At 46.7% G+C, this 24,494-nt stretch overlaps 1 protein-coding gene across 1 annotated transcript in view; it reads right to left on the reverse strand.

Moving 5' to 3' along the window:
* CWC25 (CWC25 spliceosome associated protein) overlaps nucleotides 1-24,494 on the reverse strand; it is a 132,727-nt gene that overhangs the window by 30,020 nt on the left and 78,213 nt on the right. Inside the window, exons 6-8 of the mRNA XM_078645622.1 lie at nucleotides 11,507-11,576; nucleotides 1,564-1,769; nucleotides 524-625 (exon numbers count right to left, since the gene is read on the reverse strand). Of these exons, the coding sequence (XP_078501748.1) occupies nucleotides 524-625; nucleotides 1,564-1,769; nucleotides 11,507-11,576 (378 nt within the window). The remainder of the gene's footprint in view (nucleotides 1-523; nucleotides 626-1,563; nucleotides 1,770-11,506; nucleotides 11,577-24,494) is intronic.

Below are 24,494 nucleotides of genomic sequence, written 5' to 3' on the forward strand. Positions count from 1 at the left end.
ATCCAAGAGACTGGCCCTATATGTTCCTACAGAGAACTGGCATTTCGTATTTGTTTTCCTCCTATTACATAACATTGCTGCCTCAAAAAATTGCACTGTGTCAACTTTTATGAATACAAACAAATTTATATTGATAAACATACTAACCTGATCATACGGATTCTTGTGCCTAAATCTATATAAAGATGCTAGTTATTTTTATAAATTGGTGAGTCGTGCGTCTTATTTATTGACTATTGTGCATATTTGGAGATGTCTTGCAGTGCTCTCTGATAAACCTAAGGCTGCTCGACCACACTAGCCCCTAGAAAAGAACCTTGGGATTGCTAGATCAAACCCCGGTCGAATCATAAGTGAACCCCTGGACCTTTTACACAATATTTCTCATTTTAATACATCATATAAAAGGGCCAGCTTCCTACACTAGCTTTAGTGTAATTTACTCTGGGAAGTACTCAATGGCACCCTACGTAAGTATTACACAGGATTGTGTCACACTATTCCTCCTCTGAGTTTTCCTTACTTGGTAAAGCCAGAAATATGCCGTCGTTGGTAAGAATCCTGTTTTTTTGGAGATGGACTCCGGGGACGACTCTTCTCCTTCCAGTCAGATTTGGAGCTGTGCCTGCATGACAAAAAGCAGAGTACATTTTATACACTTCTGTTCATTCAGAAAGCACTTAAAAGGAAGAAGAAAGAGAAACACACAACCAAAAGTTACCCAAACTTTATAATACATAAGTGGGAAAAAATAATTCACAGGAGACCAAACATACTGCACCTTTAAATTGTTGGTATCTGACTCTGAAAGAGCATTATTGAATCAGGGGCAAGAAACACCGAGATAAAGGCTCGTTTTGCATTATGCCTCAAATACAAATACTCAATTCTTAATGCAGCAAAATATTAATGGAAAATATATCTGTTAAAACGCTACAGGTAAAGGTTGTAAAATGGTTTTAGAGCTAAAAATTGGACAGCTTTTGGGAGCCATACAGTAACACAGGCAGCTTGTTTAAGGAAAATAATTTTTATATTTTCATAAAACCAAAATGTTCCACAGTGGCTGAACTATAAGTACGGTGTAATCAATGGGTGTATTTCTCCCCACCTCTTCAACACCACAGCCAATTTGGGAATCGGATTAAGAACATTAAATGAGAAGTACAAACACAATTAAGAGATCTGCAGAGCTATTTGGAGCAGCCAGCATGCAACAAAGTATAAAGTTCTCATCCATCTCCCACACATCTTCATCCATCACACCAAGCGCTGCTTCCCATAGCACGATAACTGCACCCCAGTGGCTGTCACACACATCAAAACACTTCCTACATTGGATCAAAGCAAAGAAAACACCCTTCCAACAACACAACCCACACAGAGAAGTGTGCAACCCATGTGGGTAAGCGCTTCAGAACTATAAATATGCCATTGTAGAATACAAACACCACACTCTCTTATTGAGGTGCACTGCAGATAGAGGTTTAGCGCAAGAGGCATTATGGGGCCATAAAACAGTATTTTCAAGTCCGGGTTTTAGTAGCTCACTGTTAAACTCACGATTTGTCGTATCTCGGAGGAGTCTGGAACCTGGATTTCTCCCGTCGGCCTCGGGGCGCTCCATGATGAGTACTGTTACCAGGATACCTTCGAGGGGAATGACTCCGGCTCCTGGAACGAGAGAGATGTCTTTGTTTGTGAGACACCTTCCCTTGGTCGGCAACCTCTCTACCTATAGCCCTGCCGCTCTGCTCAGACCCCCGTAGCTGCAAAGAGAAAGAGGATTTTAAGGATACATTTCTATAACAATTTCCTACAAAACAAGCGATCAACTAAATAAAATATTCATTGAAAGTAACCGCATTTAAATATGACCAGGACCCATCTGTTTCTTTATTCTATGGCGTGCTACAATATGGATAGAGTGAACCCAGGAGTCCAGCCAGCGGGCCTCCCGTGACAGGGGAGACAACAGCGGCAGCAGGGAGGGAAAGGCATTCTGCAAAAGAGGGCCTCTGGTACAGGGGTGGATGGAAAGACACACGGGATCACGCGGCTCCGGATGGTGGCGGTGCAGAAGATGTTGGGGCACCGGGTCCCCCATAGCGGGACGGCCCCAAGTCCCCAAAAGAGATGAATGGAGCGAACCCTCGAAGGGAAGCAGAAGCTCCCTACCACCAGAGCCTGAATGGAGAACCTCCAGAAGATGATCCGCGGGGAAATGGGCAGCTGAATCACCCATGCGCAAAATCCCCACAGCTGTGGAAACAGCGCGAGCGAAGGCCGCACCCGCCTCCGTAGGGCCCCGCGGTTGGCGACGGCTGCAAGCTATGGCGGCCGGCCCCCAAGCCAACCGGAGGAAGGAAGGGCCAGGTCCGAAAAGGAGGAAGTGGGACCGAGGAGTGGGGGACAGACAGCGCCTCACGTGAAGACTGCGGCCACGTTGACGGCGAGGAGCCGTCCTGAGACGACGTCAGGGGAAAAAGCCACGATGTGGCGGCCCGTCTCCGGCGAGGATGAAACCAGCAAGCGCCGAACTTCTAGAGAAGAGGAGGTGTCCGAAGACAAGTCCCCGACGAGACGTCGGCCTGGCGCCATAGAGTCCGCAATCTGATGCAGGACATAGTCGTCCGGCGGCATGAGAGACGACGGAACGACCTCCGACACGGCGCAGGAGACTGGGGCTGGGTCGGAGCCGGGGCAGCGAGTGAACAGTGTCGGAAAGGCGCTGACTCAACCTTCGACAAGGCAGCCGCCTGCGTGGAGGGATGAGAGGGACCCGGGGAGGGATGAGAGGGACCCGGGGAGGGACGAGGGGTCCCCCGCCAGCCTCGTACCATGACGGAACGATAAGGGCCCTTTGCCAGCCCCTGTGGGACCGCCAGGTCCAGACAGGGCCAAAGCGGCGTCACCTCGGCCAAGGGCGCCGCCAGTCCCGAGGGCAGAGGGGGGACTCGAGGATGCAGCCCGAGCCCCGGCGACCTTTCGCGACACCACAGGGACTCCCGCAGGAGTTTGCAGTGAAGGAGGGACCCCTGAAGGGCCGCACTCCAACAGCATCACATCCTCCAAACCTTGATCCGAACCAGTCGGCGCCAGAGTCACCGGCGACCCCGCGGATGGCCCCGCACACTGCAAGGGATCCACTGACGTCCCAGGAGGGGAAGGAAGAAGACAAAAAGCCCGCGAGTGCTGCAAAGCCGCCGCATATGTCTCCATCTGGGCTCTAGACGCCCCCACGCCGGGAAACGGCTGATAGGGGTAAGACACGTGGGGCCTCACCACCCGCGGAGAGCCCACACCCCGACAGGCGGGGAACCAGTCCTCGGGGACAAGCTGCAACACTTACAGACAGGCGAGCGACGTTCTTGCAGCCTGGGAGAAGGACGATGTCGAAGACCGAGGCAACTGTTCCGAAAACCCTCCGCAGGGGCCGGGCGTGAAGACGACGCTGACCTGGACATGCGAGCTGAGAGAAGTTTCATCCGGCGCTCCCGCCGGGACTTCAGTTTCATCTGCTGGCACGCCTCACAATCAGTGGAGTCGTGGTGTTCCCCCAAACACCCCATGCGGATGGGGTGAGGATCCGTCGCCGACATCTGGCACGCACAAGACGAGCACTCCTTAAAGCCCGAAGGCATTCGCACACGGTTCCCACACACACGCAATAAGCGATAGGGAAATGCCTGAACAGGCACTGAGCACGATCCAGATCCGCGTTGCACGTGGAAAAGGAAAAAAAACTGACGTGGGACTAATGTGACCTCGCTGATGTGACGTACACGGAAGTCAGGGCGGAGTCACATGATGGCGTCCCCCAGCGCGCAGGAATGCTGGGCACAATTTTTTCCAGATCCAGTCTCGCGCCTGGGGATAATTCTACGTTAAGGAATCTGTGGCTAGTAGTCTCTACCAGATATTCGGGATTTATCTGAGCCAGTTGCAACCCCCAGCACCTCTGAATCCGTCAAGAGGACATTTGAGTGTGTTATTTTCATGGTTTGGATGGGTACTAGTGTTGTAGTAGCTGTCCTGAGGTGGGGGGGGTTGGGGTTGTGTTTTTAGTATTAGGGGTTAACAGGGCCAGGCATGTTGCTAACCTAGCTTACAGGGTTGCTTTCCAGACACAGTTGGGATGGGTTCTACAAATGATCTGAAATGTATATCCTGGAATGTGCAGGGCATGCATACTATGTGGCATCGACAAAAGCTACATGCGTATTTAGAGCGGAGAGGTGTTCATATTGCGCTGTTACAGGAAACTCATTTGCAGGTGCAGGAGGGGGCAGCGTTGCAGCGGCGCTGGCGGGCTCAATTGTACTACACAGCCTATTCTGCCTTTGCCCGGGTAGTATTGGTTTGGGTAAGAGTGGGGGTCCCTTTCCAATGCACGGAAAAACTCATTGATCCAGAGGGCAGATTTGTTGTGGTCCTTGGAAAACTAGATGGGCGTGACATTGCTCTGGGTAGTATCTATACACCCAATACGGAGCAGCTTGCCTTTTTTGCACAGTTGTCCACGAAGTTGGCACCGTAACTTACCGGCTCGGTGTTACTGGGTGGGGATTTTAATTGTGTAACCGAAGTGACTTTGGATCGCTTCCACCCCCCCTCCCTAATGTTCCCACTCATAAGGTTGTGAAAGCCAGGCGGAACTGGCAGGCCCGATGGGGCCTGGTGGATACCTGGAGGACTCAACATCCAGATGATCAGGATTATTCCTATTTCTTGGCGTTGCACGAACTTCACGTGCGCTTAGATGCATTGTTATGTACTCCGGACGTACATGCTGGCGAGCAAACTAGTGAATATTTTGCCAGAACGTTATCATATAACAATACTGCATTCCTCCGGATGCACTGGTCGCAAACCTGGGCCCGGAAACCTAGCTGGCGGCTCCGCCCAGAGGCATTGGAGGACCAAGTGTTTAGGGACACGGTGGATACGTCCATCGCCCAATATTTCGGGGATGAGGGATCTGCCTCCACGCCGCTAGTGGAATGGGACGCCTTTAAGGTGGTGCTTCGAGGGTGCTGCATATCTGAAATGGTGAGAGTGCGTAAAGTGCTGTTGGAGGAGGTAGACAAGGCTGAAAAACCTTTGCGCGACATTGAAAAAATACACCCCGAAAGACCTAATAGACAGCAGGATTTGGTAGAGGCAAGAGAGGCAATGGCAGGACAGGTGAATCTCTTATGATGCTTTGATCACAAGGCGTATATTACATGCACTCATGTCGAGGGAGAAGTCGGGAGCCTTGCTGGCCTGGTTGGCCAATCCATTGCGCAGGGGATTGCCAATATTGGGGATCCGAAACACCCAGGGATGCGCCTGCTTCACTCAGGGAGGAATAAACGAGTTATTTTATGACTCCTATAAGGAGTTGTACAGGAGCAAGACAGTCAAGACCGGGACGATTTAGAGGGTTTTATGCACGAGCTCCAGCTCCCACAAATGGAGGCTGATCAAGCTGATGCGATCGGCGGGGATATTGAATTAGGAGAAGTGCGGGCGGCTATTAAGCACATGGCGCGGAACAAAACAACGGGAACAGACAGGCTCCCTATTGAGTTTTATGCTACTTTCTCTGAGCAGTTGACGCCAAGGCTGGTGGTTTTGTATAGTAGGGCGAGACACCTGGGCCATCTCCCCGTGTCCACGAGAGAGGCAGTTATTATCCCTCTCCTGAAACCTGGTAAGCAGACATGGGACAGGACGGCGTATCCTCCGCTATCCATGCTTAACACGGACTATAAGATATTCAGCCGTATCCTAACCACCCGTCTGTTGCCCTACATATCAACCATAAGCCATCGCGATCAGTCCGGTTTTATTCCTACTATGAATATGGCCCTAAACGTTCGGAGATTGCTGCAAATACTCGAAGCGGACTCTTACCCCAAAGCCACCGCTGCAATAATTGCCGTTGATATAGAGGAGGCTTTCGACAGTTTGGAATGGCCTGATCTCTTTCATGTCATGGCCAGATTTGGGTTTGGGGAAGGCTTCATAGCATGGACGGCTTTACTTTATAAATCCTCTACACTGTAGGTCCGGACAGGAAGGGTGATATCTGAAGCTTGCGAGGTGACCAGGGGCACAAGACAGGGATGCTCCTTTCCCCTCTTTTGTTCACATTGGCTATGGAGCCATTGGCAGCGAAAGTTAGAACTGAGAGATATTTTAAATTCATCATATAGCCCTACATGTGGATGACCTGCTTATGTTCCTAGAAGACACGGAGAGGGAATTACTGGGAGCGAAGGCGGTACTGCATGAACTAGGGGAGATGTCTGGCCTTAGAGTTACTTGGGCTCAGTCATGCTTGTTCCCCACAGATAGCAATAGAACTGACTTGCAGGACATAGCAGGAGTGAGATGGGAATGTAGGTGCCTCCCCTATCTGGGGGTCCAGATATATCATTCTAGATCAGATATACTGGAGGGCAACATCGTTCGAGCAGTAAGCAGCTTTGCTTTTTGGGGAACACTGCCATTGTCAGTAGCTGGGCAGTGACTTTACTCAAAATGGTGGCGCTTCCCCTACTATTTTTGAACCCTGCTTGTTTGGATACCTGCGCGGATATTCAAACAACTCACATCCATGAACACCGGGGTTTTTATGGGGAGCTGGGAGACGGAGGGTTGCCCTGAAAGTACTGATGCGTCCATGGTCAGAGGTTGGATGGGCCGTGCCTGACTTCGAAACTTATTATTTAGCTACACAGTTGCAGTGGTTGACGCAGTGAGTGGCGATGAGACTGCGAGGAGCGGAGTAGGGAGGCGGAGTACCAGGGCTGCAGCAGCTCTCTCAAATAGTATTGGACCTTCCTGTACGACTGAGTGCCCACCCTGAGGACCTAAAACAGCACGACAATGTTGGAGGCGAAGCCTCCAGAGGGCAGGTTTGAAAGTGCTGTACACCCCTGATATACCGCTCTTTATGTGCGAGACGCTTCTCCACGGGGTTCTTGGCGGGAGCTAAATGACTGGGATGAGAGGGGGGGCTGACTACATTGGGGGTTTAGAAGAGGACGGGATTATGCTGCCCTTTGGCGTTTTACAGGCGCGATTCGATCTACGATGGGGGGACTTCTTGCTCCATGCTGCGCTCACTGCAGCTATTCGTGCGCACTGGAAAGAGGGCCAAGCGGAACCTAAGGTCTCTTTAGGGTGTCAATATTTAGAGACAGCAGCAGGAAAGGTTAAGGCAATCACATGTCTGTACAAGCATATAAATCTTGAGAAGTTGTCCCCTCTGGACGTACTTAAGCGAAAGTGGGAAGCGGATGTGGGAGGAGAGATACCCGGAAAAGGCTTCGGCTGGAGTGCATTCTGCTTTGCTTGACGAGAATATGCATTCCTGTCCCGGGGGGAGGTGTGGGACGGGGCTCTCACCACATCCACGTATTTCGAAGGTGTGGTTACAAATAGTAGAACTCTTCCACAAAGGCAGGTCCACCCCCAAGCGCCTGCACGCTGCTCTACCTTGGAGGCTTCGTGCTGGTCACGCTAACGCAAACCTATAACCAATCATGTCACTTCTCAATGCTATTTTGTTTTCAGCATATGAGAAGCTTCGGGATTGGATGGAGCAGGTGAACCCAGGGTTCCTTTTACGACGGGGGCCGGTGTCACCAATCCCACGGCTGTTACACAGCAGCTGGATTGGTAAGGCAGAAGTGCGTATGTCAGGCTGGTTGTAGCAAGCCAGCCGGCCAATCCAACATGCGCACTTGCATGTCATTACTGCTGCAAAATCACCTACGCCCTCATACTCGCCAGCAAGCACCTCGTAGATGATCAACACCATTTTACTAATGTATTCACTGTGGTTTATTGCTGCGTGCGCAGCAGGTGGGGCGACACTCCTCCGTCCTAAAGGAGGAACCGCCCTTTATGTGCAGACTACTGATGGAAAGATTGATAACCTAACTCTGAGACTAGATCACATGAAAGAATTGCCAAGCAGGACACCAACTGACTGTTTCCGATACACGAATAACAGATGTGGAATCCTTCACAGGTGAAACTATGGATATATTGCCCACACTGCATAGGGAACCTGAACTGATGAAATTGAGGAATGAAAACTTAAAAAGGCATTAATGCCACAATAATGTGCATTATCTTAGAAGATGATGAAAAGGAACACACAGGTAATAAGGAATCCCTTTTGGACGAGGAGAATCGACTTCATTGTTTATTGTTGAAGGCCTGCATGGCGCACATGACACACCAAGATCAAAGCCAGAGACCTAAAACTGCACACTTTCTCAATTAAAAGTAGAAAAATTTAGTGTTACATTTCAGTAGGACTAACCAAGACCTTCAGCGGAACGGCTTCCCAATGCTTTTTATCCGATCTTCACATTATGTTTGCAGGAAGCCAGGAGATCATTTTTGGAAGTCAAGAAATTATTGAGGAAGAAGTCGGTCAAAGAGTCAATGATGTATCCGGCTAAGTTGAGAATTGAATATAATAGTAAAGCAGGTTTTTTTTAGTTTTTTTTTTTTAAACTCAGCCAGAACTGGTGCTTGAATTTATTGTGATGTCCCCGAGTTCTACAGAAAAACTAAAGTCTGCATCTGGCAACCTGGTCTCCAATAAAGACAAATGAAAACATGGCAAAACTGAACAAGTGACAATGACCTATGTCTAATTGTGAGTCTTGCCACTGTGTTCTTATGTGCACCTAGAAATGAATAATGAGAATACGACTAGAACTTAACACACAAATATGATACTCAATGGTTGGTTTGATGTGTGATCAATAATAATCATATGTTAACTGGATTTTGATCATATTAGTAGGTGCCTACTTATCTGTTTAATGGTTTGTATGCTTCAGTGAATGCATTTGTAAGTTCATTTATGATGATGATGAAAGCTGGATGGGCTTTTCGGGGTATATTTTTGTATTATGCGTCCTGGGCCAGATGCACTAGGGTGCCAGGGACCCCCTCCCCAAGCCCCCCCCTCCTTAGCGTAGAGTGCAACCAGGGTGACAAAGAGGATCACTGAGTGAATTTTGCTTTGTTGCTTCGGGAGAAGAGTATTATCCGACGACTTGAGATGGCAAGAGAGGGGGTGACGATTTCTGTCTGTGGGGTTCTTAAACATTTTTTGCTTTCACAATGAGGTGGAGTTAGGCAGGTATGCCAGAAATTTTGTGCTGTAAGCTTTTATATATGGTGGCGATCTCAGGCAATTATGGACAGGAATAAATAACATGATTTACAATATATTAAAAGTATTTATATCGAATATATATGGGATTAATTCCCTTAAGGCCAACCACGCCTGTTAAAGCCAAGCCTTGATTGTCATAAAATTGGTATTGCTTTACTTCAGGAAATACATTTTACTGACTGTTCGATCCACCTTTGCCTCTGAATTAGGACAACATTCTTCATCATATGCCACATATTTCAGGGGAGTGGCTATTCTACATAAATTGGTACTTTTTTTATTTTTTATTTCAAATAGATTTTATTGAGAGATTTTATACAAACAAACGTACAGTATCTGTACAAAAAACGAGGGTGGCAATGATGTTCGGTCGACGCCGTTGAAAGAGTGGGTGGAGGACCTGCAGGGACTAGATTGTGATAGTGATGGAACCAGATGACTCAGCACCACTTGCTCTGGCAAATGCCTATGGCCTGAATGCTGATGTCCCCTGAATTTTTCGATGATGTTATGCTTAGATGTCATAGCATTTTGGATATCCTGATGTTGTGGGAGGGCACTTCAATTTAGTGTTATCACCATAGCAAGATAGGCCATCCAGTATAGGTAGTCTCGAGGTGTCCCACGTTATGCAGTTATACACTTTGGTTGATGTATGGAGAGTAATGAACCCTCTGTCAGAATACACATACTACTCAAAGATGCATGACATTAGCTCCCATATAGACTTTTGGCTAGCATCGCGGTCCCTTTTGGAATACACTTGAAAGCTGTATATTTTCCCCAGAACCCTGTACAATCATTTGCCAATCGAGCTGCAGTTCAGCGATCTTACCTGTTCTCTGAAAGTTAGACACCTCATGATTGAAATGGACAGAATTTTTGCACCCCCATATTCAGATCTGAAATTAAAATCGGGCGTGCTGGAATATTTTGCTTTTAACGAATTGTCGGTGTCTAAGGTAGAAAGGTAGTGGGACGCATTTAAAGTTTGCATATGGGAGATATGCATTTCTAAAGGGGCAGCTATCCTTAGGTCATTGCGTACAAAATCACATTGGAAAGGGAGTTAAGCTTGAGTCTCATAAGACAACTAAAGATACAGACATACTGAACATAGCGTAGGATCCCTTAAAATCTTTCATGGAGGTTACAGATTGATCGAGAGGCGTTGAATTTTTGAAAACAGAACCAGGGAAGAACACTTGGAGAGGGGGGGAATCGATCCATGCATGGCGTTAGCATGGATTACGGGAGTCTGAAATAATGATTCCCAGATTTCAATATCTTAGACTTGATAAACGTTGTTATAGGGGTCCTTTTTTACAGCATATTGCACTACCTTTAGTTTCTGACTCTACTCCCCCACCGAAACTTACGATTTGGTCTCAGTCTTCGGTGCTCATCCACCCTTCCCAATGTTTTCCCTTCTTCTCTCTTGCTCTATTGTCTCTACTTGCCAGATACTCCATATAGTACCATCTTAGTGGTCTTAGAGTACCGCCAATAGGTTGGCCCACTGTTACGTTTGGTAGCTTATCTGCTTCTCTAGTGGTTTGGGAATTCTGATGCTACCAAGTGGACTCAATTGTTGCATATCAATGGCTGATTCTACATTTGATACTGTCCTGTTTAAAATTGGTATGTACTTACATGTGTGACAGTGTCTATTCTAACACTTTTTACTACACCACACTCTTATGCGCAGCAACATTAGGCACACCACTGTATTCCCACCACATTAAAGAAACAATACACCTCACTCAACGAGTCTCAAAGGCCAACCTACACATAATGCACTTTTCAAGAAGCATTTGGAATGGTGCACCAGAACTAGGTATAAATTGGAGAACTTGACTTCGCTAAGAGTATAAGATAAAATATATATAAATAACTCTGCTCACAACACAGGATTTTTCACTGTCTGTGAGAGGCACCTTTGCCCAGATGTTAAAAAAAATCAATTTACAAGAAGTTTTACCGGCTGAGGCACGATCTCCAGAGCCCAAAGTTCTCAGGCCATGCGGACACTCATTATTTTCCTGTCCCAAGAAAGGGGTTGATTTTCTTTTCTTAAAGGTCACTGAACGTATGTACTGTCAGCTTATAGGAATAAAATAAATCTTTAAGGGGCAAAAGGGGCAGACAAGAAAAAAAAGTAATTGAGGTGAGTTACTAATAAAACTGTGGTAATGAAACGATCTGGGACACAAACATAAACAGGCACTAAGCAGGCCCTTTACAGTGTTCTACTGCCTTTCTGCTAAATCTGTGCTGTACAAATATGACATGTATACATTAAATTCATACCAGTAAACCGTATCCAGTGATCTTCGGACGAACCAGTGATGAAGAGGAGGTTTCCATTTTTTTCTGGGCTCTAAGAGAAATAAAGGAATATCAGCAGCTGCTTTTGCAAAGAATTCATTTCAATACCATCGCCCGCAGTAATATATTTATCGACACACAATACCAAAACTTCAACTTAAATCTATCACATGGCTGCCACACATATTGGCACTGTAATGTTTATTTGAACACTCCTCACAGTTAACAAATAGATGCAATACATCGATAGGCATCAATTCCACTTTTTAGAATTCATAACTTTCACTATCAAAAGTTAATGGACGTATACAATTACAAACACTGTATTAGAATGAAACAGAATTTAACTCCACATTAATCTTTAACTGCTGTAAGTGCAGCTAGATTCTAAAGACTAAATTATTGACGCCACCCTGTCTAAAACCTCATGCCTGCTCTCCTCTTTCCAACTTGCCTCTGTTCCCCAACCATCAGATCAGGCAGACGCCCTTCTTCTTATTATCCCCTTCTTATTTTCATCAGACGCTGCAATTCCTTGAATATGGGTCTATACTACTTTCTTCCCTCCATACATTTTTTTGTTAAACTTTATTTAGTCTCCACATTACTCTTCATTGAATACTTAATATATAGTTCAGCAAAATGTGCGTGAGGCCTTAGAGCACTTTAAACGTAATACACCTGGATATCTTAACACAAAATAGGGAACCCAATATATAAAGAAGCCAAGAATAATCACTAACATTTTTATAAACACTGTATTCATTTTCACACTGAATGCACATATTTCGGTAAGGCCACCTTGTAAGTGCGGATACCAGCCTGCTCTATTAGTTGCTCTCAAAATGTATCACATTTTAAGTGTCTATCTAGAACTAAGCTAAGATTTTCTTCTTTATACACAAATTCCTAATGGTATTCCACCATAATTCAAGAGAAAGTGGGATAGGGTTATTATAACATCGCTGATCTTCCAGCAACTCATAAACTGGCAATCAGTTTACACATATATGGCTCGAGAAAGCAAATTTTGTTTTGACAACATCACTTTCAAAACATATCGAAGAGTAGTATTTCTCCTGAGTGGTGTCACACCTTATTATTGAAGATAGCAGTCCCTTTCAGTATTTGGCTGGCATGAGGCTACTTCACCATATGTGACGTATTGTCCCTCTTTCCAGGGAATCTTTGCAATTAAGTGTCAAGATATCTACCCGGTCTTCCTAGATTCTCCACCGTATCTGTATATCAAGAATATGAATGACTATTGGGCCGTAGGCGGGTGCGCATCTATTGCAACACAGGGTTGTATGTATAGGTTATATCTCACATTATCTGATGTCAATGGGTTCGAGTGATACGGACAGACAAGGCATGAACGTTCTTACCTGGAACATACGGGGTTTCTCGAGGCCTCAGAAAATTAGACAGATTTTTACAAGTCTTACCAGATGGAATGTGGATATAGCGTTTCTGCAGGAAACACACATCGCACCAAAAACTCACGCAAACCTGGGAGCGAGGTGGGCTGGTTATGTGTGCAGGGCATCTTACTCCTCCTACTCCCGTGGAGTGATGATATTGATTAGGAAGGGGGTAGGTTTTGAGGCACAACAGGTCACACAGGATCCCTCTGGTAGGTACGTGATGGTTACGGGCACATTGAGGGGCCAAAGAGTAACGCTTCTTAACATATATGGGCCGAACACAGATGCTCCGGACTTCTACAGGGAAGTGTGGGACCACTTGCAAAAACATGCTAACACACACATACTGTGCGGGGGGGACTGGAATGTGACACTGCAGGACGGACTAGATAGATCCACTACTTCATTTGAGCAGCATAAGCAATCGCGGCAGATGTTGGGCCACATGATGTCCGATTTGGCATTAGCGGATCTTTGGAGGCTACATCACTCTGACACACCAGGCGCCACGCACATAACAGCTTCTCATAATAGCTGGTCTCGGCTGGACTACTGGTTGGGTACAAGAGACTGGGCCTTATGGGTGCATCGAATACAGATACTGCCCCGCACACTGTCAGACCACAATCCGGTGCTGTTAAACGTGGCCGTTCCACGCTACACTCCCCCCCCCCCCTTCCAATGGAGATTTAATTCCCGGGCCCTCTCGGACACAGTCTACGCTGACACCATTACAACAGCGATTAAAGATTATTTTGATATCAACACACGAAGTACGGACGACCCATGCCTACTGTGGGAGGCGTTCAAGGCCACGATTAGGGGGGTCTGCATTGGCACCACTATAGGGGTACTCAAAGACATTAGAAATCAGATCCGCCGATGTGAGCAGCGGATGAGAGAACTGGAATTGGGATATGAAACCACACAGGATATTGCATTGCTGACTGAACTCAGGGAAGTCCATACTGAGCATACCGGCTTTCTGGAGTCTGAAATAAAATACCTAGATCGCCCACTAGTGGCTAGAGCATTTGGAGAGGGGGGAAGGCCGGGGGCACTACTAGCTCGTAAAATTTGTGAAGGACGGGGACAGGCAGCGATACTTAGAGTTAAGACAAGGGACGGGGCGTTGCAAACACACTCTGAGGACATACTGAAATGCTTTGTAGACTCATTTGGCTCCCTATATAGATCACAACCCACAGCACCTGCGGAAGACACTTGTGACTATCTGAATGATGTAGCGATTGGGTGGTTATCAGATGCACAAAGGGAATATTTAGCTAGGCCAATAACGGTGGAAGAGGTTACTGAGGTGATTGGCTCCTTGAAAAATGGCAAAGCACCGGGCCCCGACGGATTCACCACCGAATTCTATAAACAGTTTGCGGACAGTCTAGCTCCTCATCTGGTGCGAATGTATGGCGCTTCCTTTGATAGGGCATTGCTTCCTCAATCATTACGCGAAGCGATGATCATAGCTCTGCTAAAACCATCCAAAGACCCAGAGGAATGCGACTCCTATAGACCCCTGTCCCTGATCAACGTGGATTCGAAAATCCTCGCTAAACTCATAGCGGGTCGACTGTCCCCCTTGATGACCAGGCTGGTCCTTCCGGATCAAACTGGGTTTGTACCCACCAGATCTACCGCACATAATACCAGGTCCTTATTTGCACTCTCACATTATCTACAACCCTCGGTAAAGGCAGTGGCAGTCATGCTAGACGCAGCCAAAGCATTCGATTCCATTGAATGGCGCTACATGATTACAGTCCTAAATAGAATGGGGTTCCCCAAACGATTTGTGCAATGGGTCTCCTTGCTTTACACACAACCGCGTGCGAGAGTAAGGATAAATGGCTATGTCTCTGATCAATTTACTATTGAGCGTGGTACTCGGCAGGGCTGTCCGCTGTCGCCGCTGCTATTTGCGCTAGCGCTGGAGCCACTTGCTTGCATAGTGCGACAGAACTATAAAGAATCGGCGCTGAAATTTATGGCCAGACCTCTGCACATATCACTCTACGCGGACGATATGTTACTATACGTCCGGGACCCAGAAACGAACTTGAACCCGCTGCTTAGGGAATACATCAGATTCGGCGGACATTCAGGGCTGGCGATTAACTGGGCTAAATCCTCTATAATACCTCTCACTGACACTACATCGACCTTTGACGTGGATTTCCCATTAGAATGGCAACAAGAACCGATTCGGTACCTAGGGGTCATGTATCATAGAGATCCGGATGAGGTGCTAAAGGCGAATTATGGTGTGGTAATCTCTAAACTGGAGGACAAAATCCACCGTTGGATCCACCTGCCGTTATCATTGGCGGATAGAATAGCTATCGTGAAAATGAACGTGTTACCCAAGTTGTTATACTTGTTTAACAACATACCGATCACACCACCACAAGCAATATTCCGCCGTATTAATTCCCTGGTGCGGACGTTGATATGGGCGGGCAAGCAGGCACGAATTGACTTACAGACACTTACGTTACCGTTCGCACTAGGAGGGTTCGGTGTGCCGGATTTCCTTCTATATTATCTTTGTGCACAGGCGCAATTTGCTGCGTATTGGTACCACGCGGTTCCATATCTTACGCACACGGCCATTGAAGAGGGTGATGCCTATCCTGTCCCCCTCTCCGCAATCATCACACACACACGGCCACCACTACATGCACAAGATATCAACACAGTGGACGCCACGGTCACAGCATGGCAGAGGCTTGGACAATTGGCCCACAAGACCCCGCTATATGCACCGGCCTTGCCATTGCTGCACCATCAGGCCTTATCCGTAACTAGGGAAAAGGTTGGAATGTCTTTGCTGAGCAGGGTGGGTATTGATAGAATGGGTGATGTGTTTAAAGAGGGCACATTCGTAGGACTGGACCAATTAACCTATATTCAAAATCAAACTCCCATGTTTAGATTCACATACTACAGATTGACCAGGGCATTGAGGGAACACTACCCGTCTTTCCCAGCAGAGCCAGAATGCTTTGCACCGCTGCAACTGCTGATTACCACAACTGATCTTTCACACCTGGTGTCCAGATTGTATACAGTTGCGCAATCTGAGTTGGCGGGACACACACAGAAAGCTAGGGGGAGGTGGGATGCGTTAATGGACACCCCATTGACAGATGAGGAATGGAGTAGCACGTGCGCCTTGACGCTGATGCTGACACCCAACGGCAATTTAAGAATTATTCATTTTAAATTCCTTCACCAAATCTACTATACACCGGCGAAAATGTTTAGGTTTGGATTACAGGAAGATGACCGGTGTAAGAGATGTGGTAAGGAGGGTGCGGATTTTGCACATCTGGCCTGGAACTGCGCTAGGGTGGCGGGGTATTGGGAGGAGGTAACGGGCACATTAGCGGTAATGCTGGAGGAGGAGGTGCAATGTACTCCCAAAATCTGTTTATTGGGTATAATGCCGCAGATCAGGGCATTAAAGCGCAGGTTCTGTGCAATTGCTTTGCTGTTAGCGAAGAGGCAGGTGGCACAATGTTGGCACAGCCGTAAGGTACCGACGCAGAAACAGTGGCTTCATGACATGAGCGTCTGCCGAGACAAATTGCAAACATATGAGGAGCAACTGCCAGCGAAATCCAGACCAAAGGACATTTGGTGTTTCTTAACAGGCTACCTTACTTCGCTGCAGGAAAGTGAGGAGGAGTGAGTTCCTTCTATACAAAACTACCGGGGGTGTTATATGGTGCGTAGGCCCGGGGCTGAAGGTGGAGGCACTTGGTGGATAAGGGTACTGTTGTCATAGTTGATGTCTAGGCTATGTGGGGTGGAGCTATGAGGTCTTAGTTGGGGTATGTTCCATTTCTGTTTTTCCTTTCTATAAAATGTGAAAATGTAAGACTCACACTATTTTACGGCTAGGAGGCCTACAGATGGTATACGCGGTAGCTCAAATCTAAAAGACTGTGCTGTTCATAATGACACGTGTGACAACTGCCAGAAGATGATATCAACGTAGCGAGCCGGCCCCAGGGTTGTAGGCTCATGCTGTGTACTTTGCTTTGTGTTAATAAAGGTCTTACAAAAAAAAAAAAAAAAAAAAGATATCTACCCGGTCTGGCTAAAATATCATATAATACATGCTTTGCATTCATGCTCCCTTACAGAACTGTAAAAAGGAATTTACAACTCTACATTTCTTACAACTCTGCACCCAATATAAGTCAGATATCTCTGTAGACGCTTCTCCCAAGCCTTCACATAAGTTACCTTCGCTTTTTTGTTTCTTTAAAATTCCTTATACAACTATATAATATTGCATGCTTTTAACCCTCTGTATTTAAATGTACTAGTCAACAACTATTTTAGATTCCCTTTTTTGACCCTAGTAATGGCATCTCACACTTAACCTGAATACACTGAAATCCATGTGTTTCGTCTAATTCAAAGTGTATTTCAGATTGCTTAAAAGCGTTTAATCAGATGGCCTTTGCAAAGTTGATGAAGCGCTTAGAATGCCATTTTGTAGGCCATAAATGCATCATTATCAAGACAGTGAAAACCAAGTGCTTCTGAATATTGCTGCAAGTGGACCCAGACAAGAGAAATCACAGAACAATCTGATTGCTCTATTGGAATATCCAACTGATGGTTGCATGGCATATCTTTAAACCCAGAACTGCAATTCAAGGGTAGCCATAACATGATTTCCTAATCGTATCAGCAGCTACTTTTTCTAGGGTTCTTCTGAAGATTCCCTTTTACCCCTCTGCATGATGATCTTCAAAGCACTTTGATCATTGGCTTCCTACCCAGAAAAAGTAGCTGCTCCCAACTAAATCAGAGTTTCCTTAATTGTACCTGAAACCTACGTCTCTCCTCCTTGTTTTATGCTGAGCCCAGCCTAACCAGGGGAGCCAACAGAACGCTGTCTGACCCCAGTCTACAGATTATCCTAACTGGATTAAATTAGGTGTAGCTCTACGTGCAGCAGGAAAAGGATGGTAAAACTAGCATTTCCGTTTCGAGTAGTCTTTAGGTTTTTTTTTTTAATGAAGCTTCCCACCATTTGACGCCAAAACAGGATACAAAATGCCCCACTCAAGCAATAAACATTTAGCCTTTTGCCCTGCGGAGACCGTTCTGTTAGTACCTGTACAAAGATACCTTTCAGAGAACAGGGTGCAGTTTGCTGTTTTCTGCCATAAGGGCAGACAATAAGGCATCGTCTTTCGGCCCTGACAGAAGAGAAAGTGCAACTGTCCAGATAGGGAAAGCACAAGTCCCTGACCTAGATGACACTCACGAAGGCCTAGCTGATTAAGCATGCATGGAAAGGCTCACAGAGAAGATGAGGAAAAGAACATGTCACTTTGTTCATCCCAACAAGGGATTTTTCCCAGGACCTGCTGCCTGTTGATTGTAAAATATATCTGTTTCGGCTTGTGTGGTTTGATGTAAAACATTTTGCCAAACTTTATGCCAAAAGACAAACTCTGCCTGTTCAGATTATATAAACCTTGAGAAAGCCCTGGTCCAACTGACCACCAAAGGGCGAAACACGTGTCGGCTGCTGCAACAACTTTCTGTAATACCTTGGAAAATCATGACAACCTATGTATCATGAAATAAGGATGGAGATTAAAAACATAAGATAAAAGAATAAAACATTATAAATACAAAGACTATCAAATTGGAACTATACAGTTTCTTGATCAAAACAATTAATTAAGCAGGAGTATGCACTCACTTATTTCTCTACCATTATAAGAAGAGATCAGAAAGGTCCAGTACCTTTAGTCAACCTCCTCCCCTTACCTATAACAAATTGGCAATACCGTCCAGGTTAAGGATCTATAGACCTTGCTTTTTATACAGAACCTAACACAGAGGAAATGAGTTGCCCAGTAGCTGGAGGGACCTTGCAGCCCAGATGGCTAATACAAGAAACAGTGAAAGCCGTAGTGAAACACAGCAGGACAGGTGTGATGAGCATACACTGTTTTTGATCTACTTGGTACACCAGCTGAGTCTATACCTGCTCAAATTGAGCCGTTGGACACTCAGGATTTCATCTTTGGGTAGTATTCCATTGAGGTCAGTCTTCCTAAACCCACAACTGTCTTCTTAGTCCTAATGTAAATCCCAGGTATTGGTTCTTAAAGTCGCAGTTAGTCTATAAACATAAATCTTAGTTCCCAGGTAGAATGGTTGTACCATCCTCTGTCACATTGATGGCCAACACTAATTGAAATTATTAGCAGGCAACAGGAATTTCTAAGATATGGCTCCACAATATTTGGTACCCCTTGGAAACTTTGTTGTGGGCATCAGAAGTAGCTGTAATCCAGGGTTTAGCTTATATATTCAGGAACACCATACCTTTGCAAGAGAGTGATGCCTGTAAAGATGGATCCAATAAGAATAAGGACAGGCACATCAAATGTACAGATTATGTAGATCCACAATGGCACAAAAATATACAACTGTTACTTAGAAGCAACGCAGCCTACTCTTTAATTAAGAAGGGCAATATGGCACCCACTAAGCCCCTGCATAGGCAGCTATTTATTTATTTATTTGCGGGTTTATATAGCGCTTGATTCAACTCCCGGAGGAGTATCTCTGCGCTTTAGCAGCCACAACGGTAAGATGTATAGTAGTTTAGCCAGATTGGATGATTAGAGTTGGAACAGATGAATGAATGAATGAATGAAAAGGCATTTGTAATGCGCAGCTATGCCCAGTGGGCGTCAAGGCGCCTAAGTCAAATAAGAGGCTTTTAGCAGACAGAAACAGAGCTTACTTGTATGCATTAATAAAAAGCCAAGTTTTCAATGACTTCCTAAAGAGGTCGAGGGAAGGCAGTGACTTGATCTCCAGGGGGAGTGAATTCCACATCTGAGGTGCCAGTATAGAAAAGGCTTTGCTCCCCCACCTAGCCTTCTTGGCTCGAGGGGTTACCAGTTGATTAAGCTCACTGGAGCGTAGGCATCTGCTCGGAACGTATCTAGTAAGTAGGGAACCAAGGGCATCAGTCGAGCCTGCAGTTAGAGCCTTATATGTAAGGCAAAGGAGTTTAAACGTAACCCTTGAGGGAATAGGGAGCCAGTGGAGATTCTTCCTCGCCAAGGTCATAGATGCCAACCAGGGCAGGGCGAGAGCAAACCGCGCTGCCGCATTTTGTATGACCTGCAGACGCTGCAAAAGGCCCTTGTTGGCCCCGGCGTACAGTGAATTACAGTAATCGAGCCTTGAGCCAACAAGGGCGATCACCACCTGTTTCCGTGCCTGTGGGGAAAGATAGTGGACGATCCTTTTCAGGGTCCTGATGACGCCCCAACAGGTGGCCACCGTTCTGTTGACCTGAAGCTCCATAGAGAGCTGGGTGTCAAAGATGACACCAAGGTTCCTGGCAGATTGTGTGGGTGTGGGGCAGCTACCTAAAGAAGGAGGCCACCACTCACCTGACCACATGTCCTGGTCTTTGCCAAAGACCAGGACCTCTGTCTTATCCCCATTCAGCTTTAGGGAGTTGGAAATCATCCACTCTGCAACAAGTTGCATGCAGGCCCTAAAGTTTGATGCGGCTTCATTCACAGAGTGGGTCAGGGATACCAAAATCTGCGTGTCGTCGGCATACGACACTACCTCCATCCCCTGAGATCTTACTAGTCTTGCAAGGGGGGCCACGTAGATGTTGAACAGGGTCGGACTCAATGCCGACCCCTGTGGCACCCCACATTGCAAAGACTTAACAGGGGAGAGGTATTCACCTAGCATGACACGCTGCTCTCGTTGGTGTAAGAAGGAGCTCAGGAGACTGAGGGCCGGTCCTTCTACCCCTGCCTCCCTTAACCTAGATGTTAAAGTAAGGGGAGACAGGGTGTCGAATGCTGCTGTAAGATCCAGCAGCACCAGAACGGTGGTTTGACCCAAATCCACTTTTCTGCGGATGTTATCCATGACTTTCGTCAAGGCAGACTCCGTGCTATGCAGCTTTCTGAAGCCATGTTGGGACCCGTCCAAGAAACCTGAGGTATCAAGGAAGTTAGAAAGATGTAAGTTCAAATGGGTCTCCAACATCTTAGCAGGGGCCGGCAGCAGAGAGATGGGTCTAAAATTCTTCAGTACTCCGGGGTCCAAGGTGGTCTTTTTCAGCAGCGGCTTTACAATGGCTTTCTTCCAAAGTAACGGAAAAATGCCCTGTTCCAAGGCTCCATTCATTACTTCCAGCATCGGAGGGAGAATGATGTCTCTACAGTTCTTTAGTTGTTTCAGAGGAACTGGATCGAGTGGGGAAGACGATTTTGTTTTGTCCAGCAGGCTATTGAGACCCTCCAAAGAAAGAGCAGGGAAGTGTTCAAGGGACTGGGGGGAGTCTCTATTCCAAGATTCCAGCAGTTTAATTCTAGAAGAGTCCTCAGAACTCAAGGAGTTCCTTTGTGACTGTAGAGCCATGTAGATATCATCTATCTTTTTGTAAAAAAAGTCTGATATATCGTTACATAGCTCCTGGGAAGCAACCACAGGGTCTGGAACCTGGAGAGAGCACAGTGAGTCCACTATTTTAAATAGCTCTTTAGAGGATGTTAGAGAACAGGTTAGGTTGGAAAAATAATCCTGTTTTTCCTTGATGACTATTTTTGTACTCTCGTAACAGGCTCTTGTAGCCTTCTCGATCTTTGAGATCCCAGGATTTACGCCACCCACGTTCCTTCTGTCTGCATTTTCGTCTAAGAAGCCTCAAATCGGCTGAGAACCAAGGGGCAGTTGGCTTCTGTCGAGCTACAGATTTCAAGGAGGGAGGGGCTAGTTCAGCAGCGGCTCTGGTGATAGCATCGGTGAGTTCTTGAGCCGACTCATCCACCTTCCGCTGAGATGTAATATTGGTGTTAAAAATAAAAGGGGCGAGAGCCTCCTTGGTAAAATTTTTGAAGCTCCTTTTAGAGTGTTTTTTACCAGTGCCTGAGTTAACATTAGAGCAGGGGATATCTAGGGACAGAGGGACTACTAGGTGGTCAGACCAAGTGATTGGTATCGGCATACCAACAACTAGTCTAGAGTCGTTCGAAAAAATCCCATCAAGGATATGCCCCGCCTTATGGGTCGGGTGGAGAACTCTTTGGACAAAATCGCATGCCTCCAAAGAATTCAGCAGAGAGGAGGTATCTTTCGAGGCCAAATCATCTAAGTGAAAATTGATATCCCCCAAAATGGTGAGATGAGGTCTGCCAAAATAGGGTTCCAGAATTCTAAAGAGTTCTGGACAAAAGTTAGCTCTGGATCCGGGGGGCCTATAAAGTAAAATACCAGCAAAAGAGCTCGAAGGGGCATGCACAATACAAAAGTATAGGGCCTCAAAGGGATCAGAAGGGGCCGATAGGGTTTTTATAGTGCACGAAAGAGTAGATTTAAAGAGAATGGCTATTCCACCACCTCTACAGCGTTCTCTATCTAACCTTAGGAGCGTGTATCCTTCAGGTATGGCCAGAAGCAGATCATGGCCAGAGGACTCAGAGGCCCACGTCTCGGTGACAAAGACCCAATCTGGATGCCTCGTACTAACAAAGTCGTGAAACTCAATCCCATGTCTGATCAAAGAGCGTGCATTGATCAAAAAGCCCTGTTTGGATTGGGAGATATAACTAACAGGCGTAGAAGGGATAAGATGCATATTGGTCTGAATAGAGCAATTAAGGGAAATATTACAGGAAGGACAAGAACGGGCCTGAAGCAGTACCTCCGGTCTCAGCCGATGATGGCAGCAAAGCGCAGGGGGTCTCAGCGACACGAGGGTGCAATACAAATCATCCCGGGAGGGGGACACGTATACATCGGAAGTCCCAGGGTCCAGCCCGTCCTGCAGCGCGTCCTCAACGCGGACGGGCGCAGACGGGCTGAACTCTGGCGTAACTCCGGCGTAACTCCGGCGTAACTCCGGCGTCAATCAGGCGTCCCCGCTGCGCGTTACCGCTGCGCGTCTGCATGACTGATTTAAGTACACGCCTAGCGTCCTTCTGACGACTAGAGCGTCAAGCCTACCTGCTAGCGCCGAAAAGCGGCACAAAGTACTTCCAATATGGCGCTACTGGAATGAAAATTACGCGAGGAAGCGGACCCGCCCAACAGCGGTGTAGTTCCCACAAGTTAGAGTGCAGGTGAGGGCCAGGCGGAGTTTAAAAGCAGGGGACAATTAAAATAAATCCAAATTAGATGAAAAACGAGGTATTTTAAAAACGAGCAGCAGCTCTGGTCCTGAAGCGCACACAGCGCGTGCAAGGTCGAATTAACATTGGGTTTGGGTTTTAAGTGGTTTCCTAAATTGAAGGTGTTCTGAGCATTGTCTGAGGACTCTAGGGTGACTGTTCCAAAGAGAGGGTCCAGCCACAGACAGTGCCTTACCACCGTGTCTAGCCTTCTTAGTCCGAGGGACACATAGCAAATCCTGGTCACTGGACCTGAGGGAGCGTGTAGGAACGTAGGGGATGAATTTGTTTTTTAGGTATTCGGGCCCTGAACCGTTAAGGCATTTATGAATAATGCAGCAAGTTTTGAATTTGGTTCTCTGTTTTATGGGCAACCAATGAAGTTTTGCCAATAGAGGTTTGGAAGGGGTTCGGGTAGGGGCGTTAAGGACTAATCGAGCTGCAGTGTTTTGAACCACTTGGAGTTTTGCTAGAACTCCTTCATTAGCGGTCAGAAACAGGCCATTGCAGTAGTCTATGCGACTTAAAACAAGAGCCTGCACCAGTGTTTTTCTGACTGAGTCGGGAAGCAGAGGGAATACTTTCCGTAAGAGCCCAATTACGTGGTAGCATGAACCCACAACGTAGTTGCTATGCTGCTTTAATGAGAGTTCCTGATCTAGTCTGACTCCTACATTTTTTACAACCTGCTGTGGCCACCAGTCCGGAGTCCATAGCAGTTTTGCTTCTCCAAACAACATGACATCGGTCTTACCGACATTGCATTGAAGATAGTTGGTGGACATCCAATGCGCCACAGCCTTCATACCCTGGGAAAAGGAGTTCTTAACCTCGGGGGTGAGATGTTTAAAAGGGAAGAGGAGCTGGGTATCGTTGGCGTAGGACACCGGAATAAAGCCATACGTTCTCATGATGCTGGCCAGGGGTGCCACATAGATATTAAAGAGGGTGGGGCTCAAACAAGAGCCCTGTGGCACCCCTTTTGAGATCTCAGTCTCTTCTGAACGATAGGCCCCCAAGGTCACACGTTGGGTCCGGTTAGATAGAAAACTCCTAAGCCAGGCTAGAGCCTTGTTATTCAAGCCAATGTTGGCCAGCCGAGTTGTCAGGATGTTGTGAGACACGGTGTCAAACGCCGCTGACAGGTCCAATAGTACCAGGATCACGGAGAAGCCCTTGTCCTGATACATATGTAGATCGTCTGCGACTGACATCAAGGTGGTTTCGGTACTGTGCTTGGGCCGGAAACCCGATTGAGAATAGTCAATCCACCTGCCAACTCCACATAGTTAGATAGATGTCAATTGACATATTTCTCAACAAGTTTGCCCAAGA

The sequence above is a fragment of the Lissotriton helveticus genome, chromosome 5_1 (genome assembly GCF_964261635.1).
Source record: "Lissotriton helveticus chromosome 5_1, aLisHel1.1, whole genome shotgun sequence".
NCBI classification, from domain to species: Eukaryota; Metazoa; Chordata; class Amphibia; order Caudata; family Salamandridae; genus Lissotriton; species Lissotriton helveticus.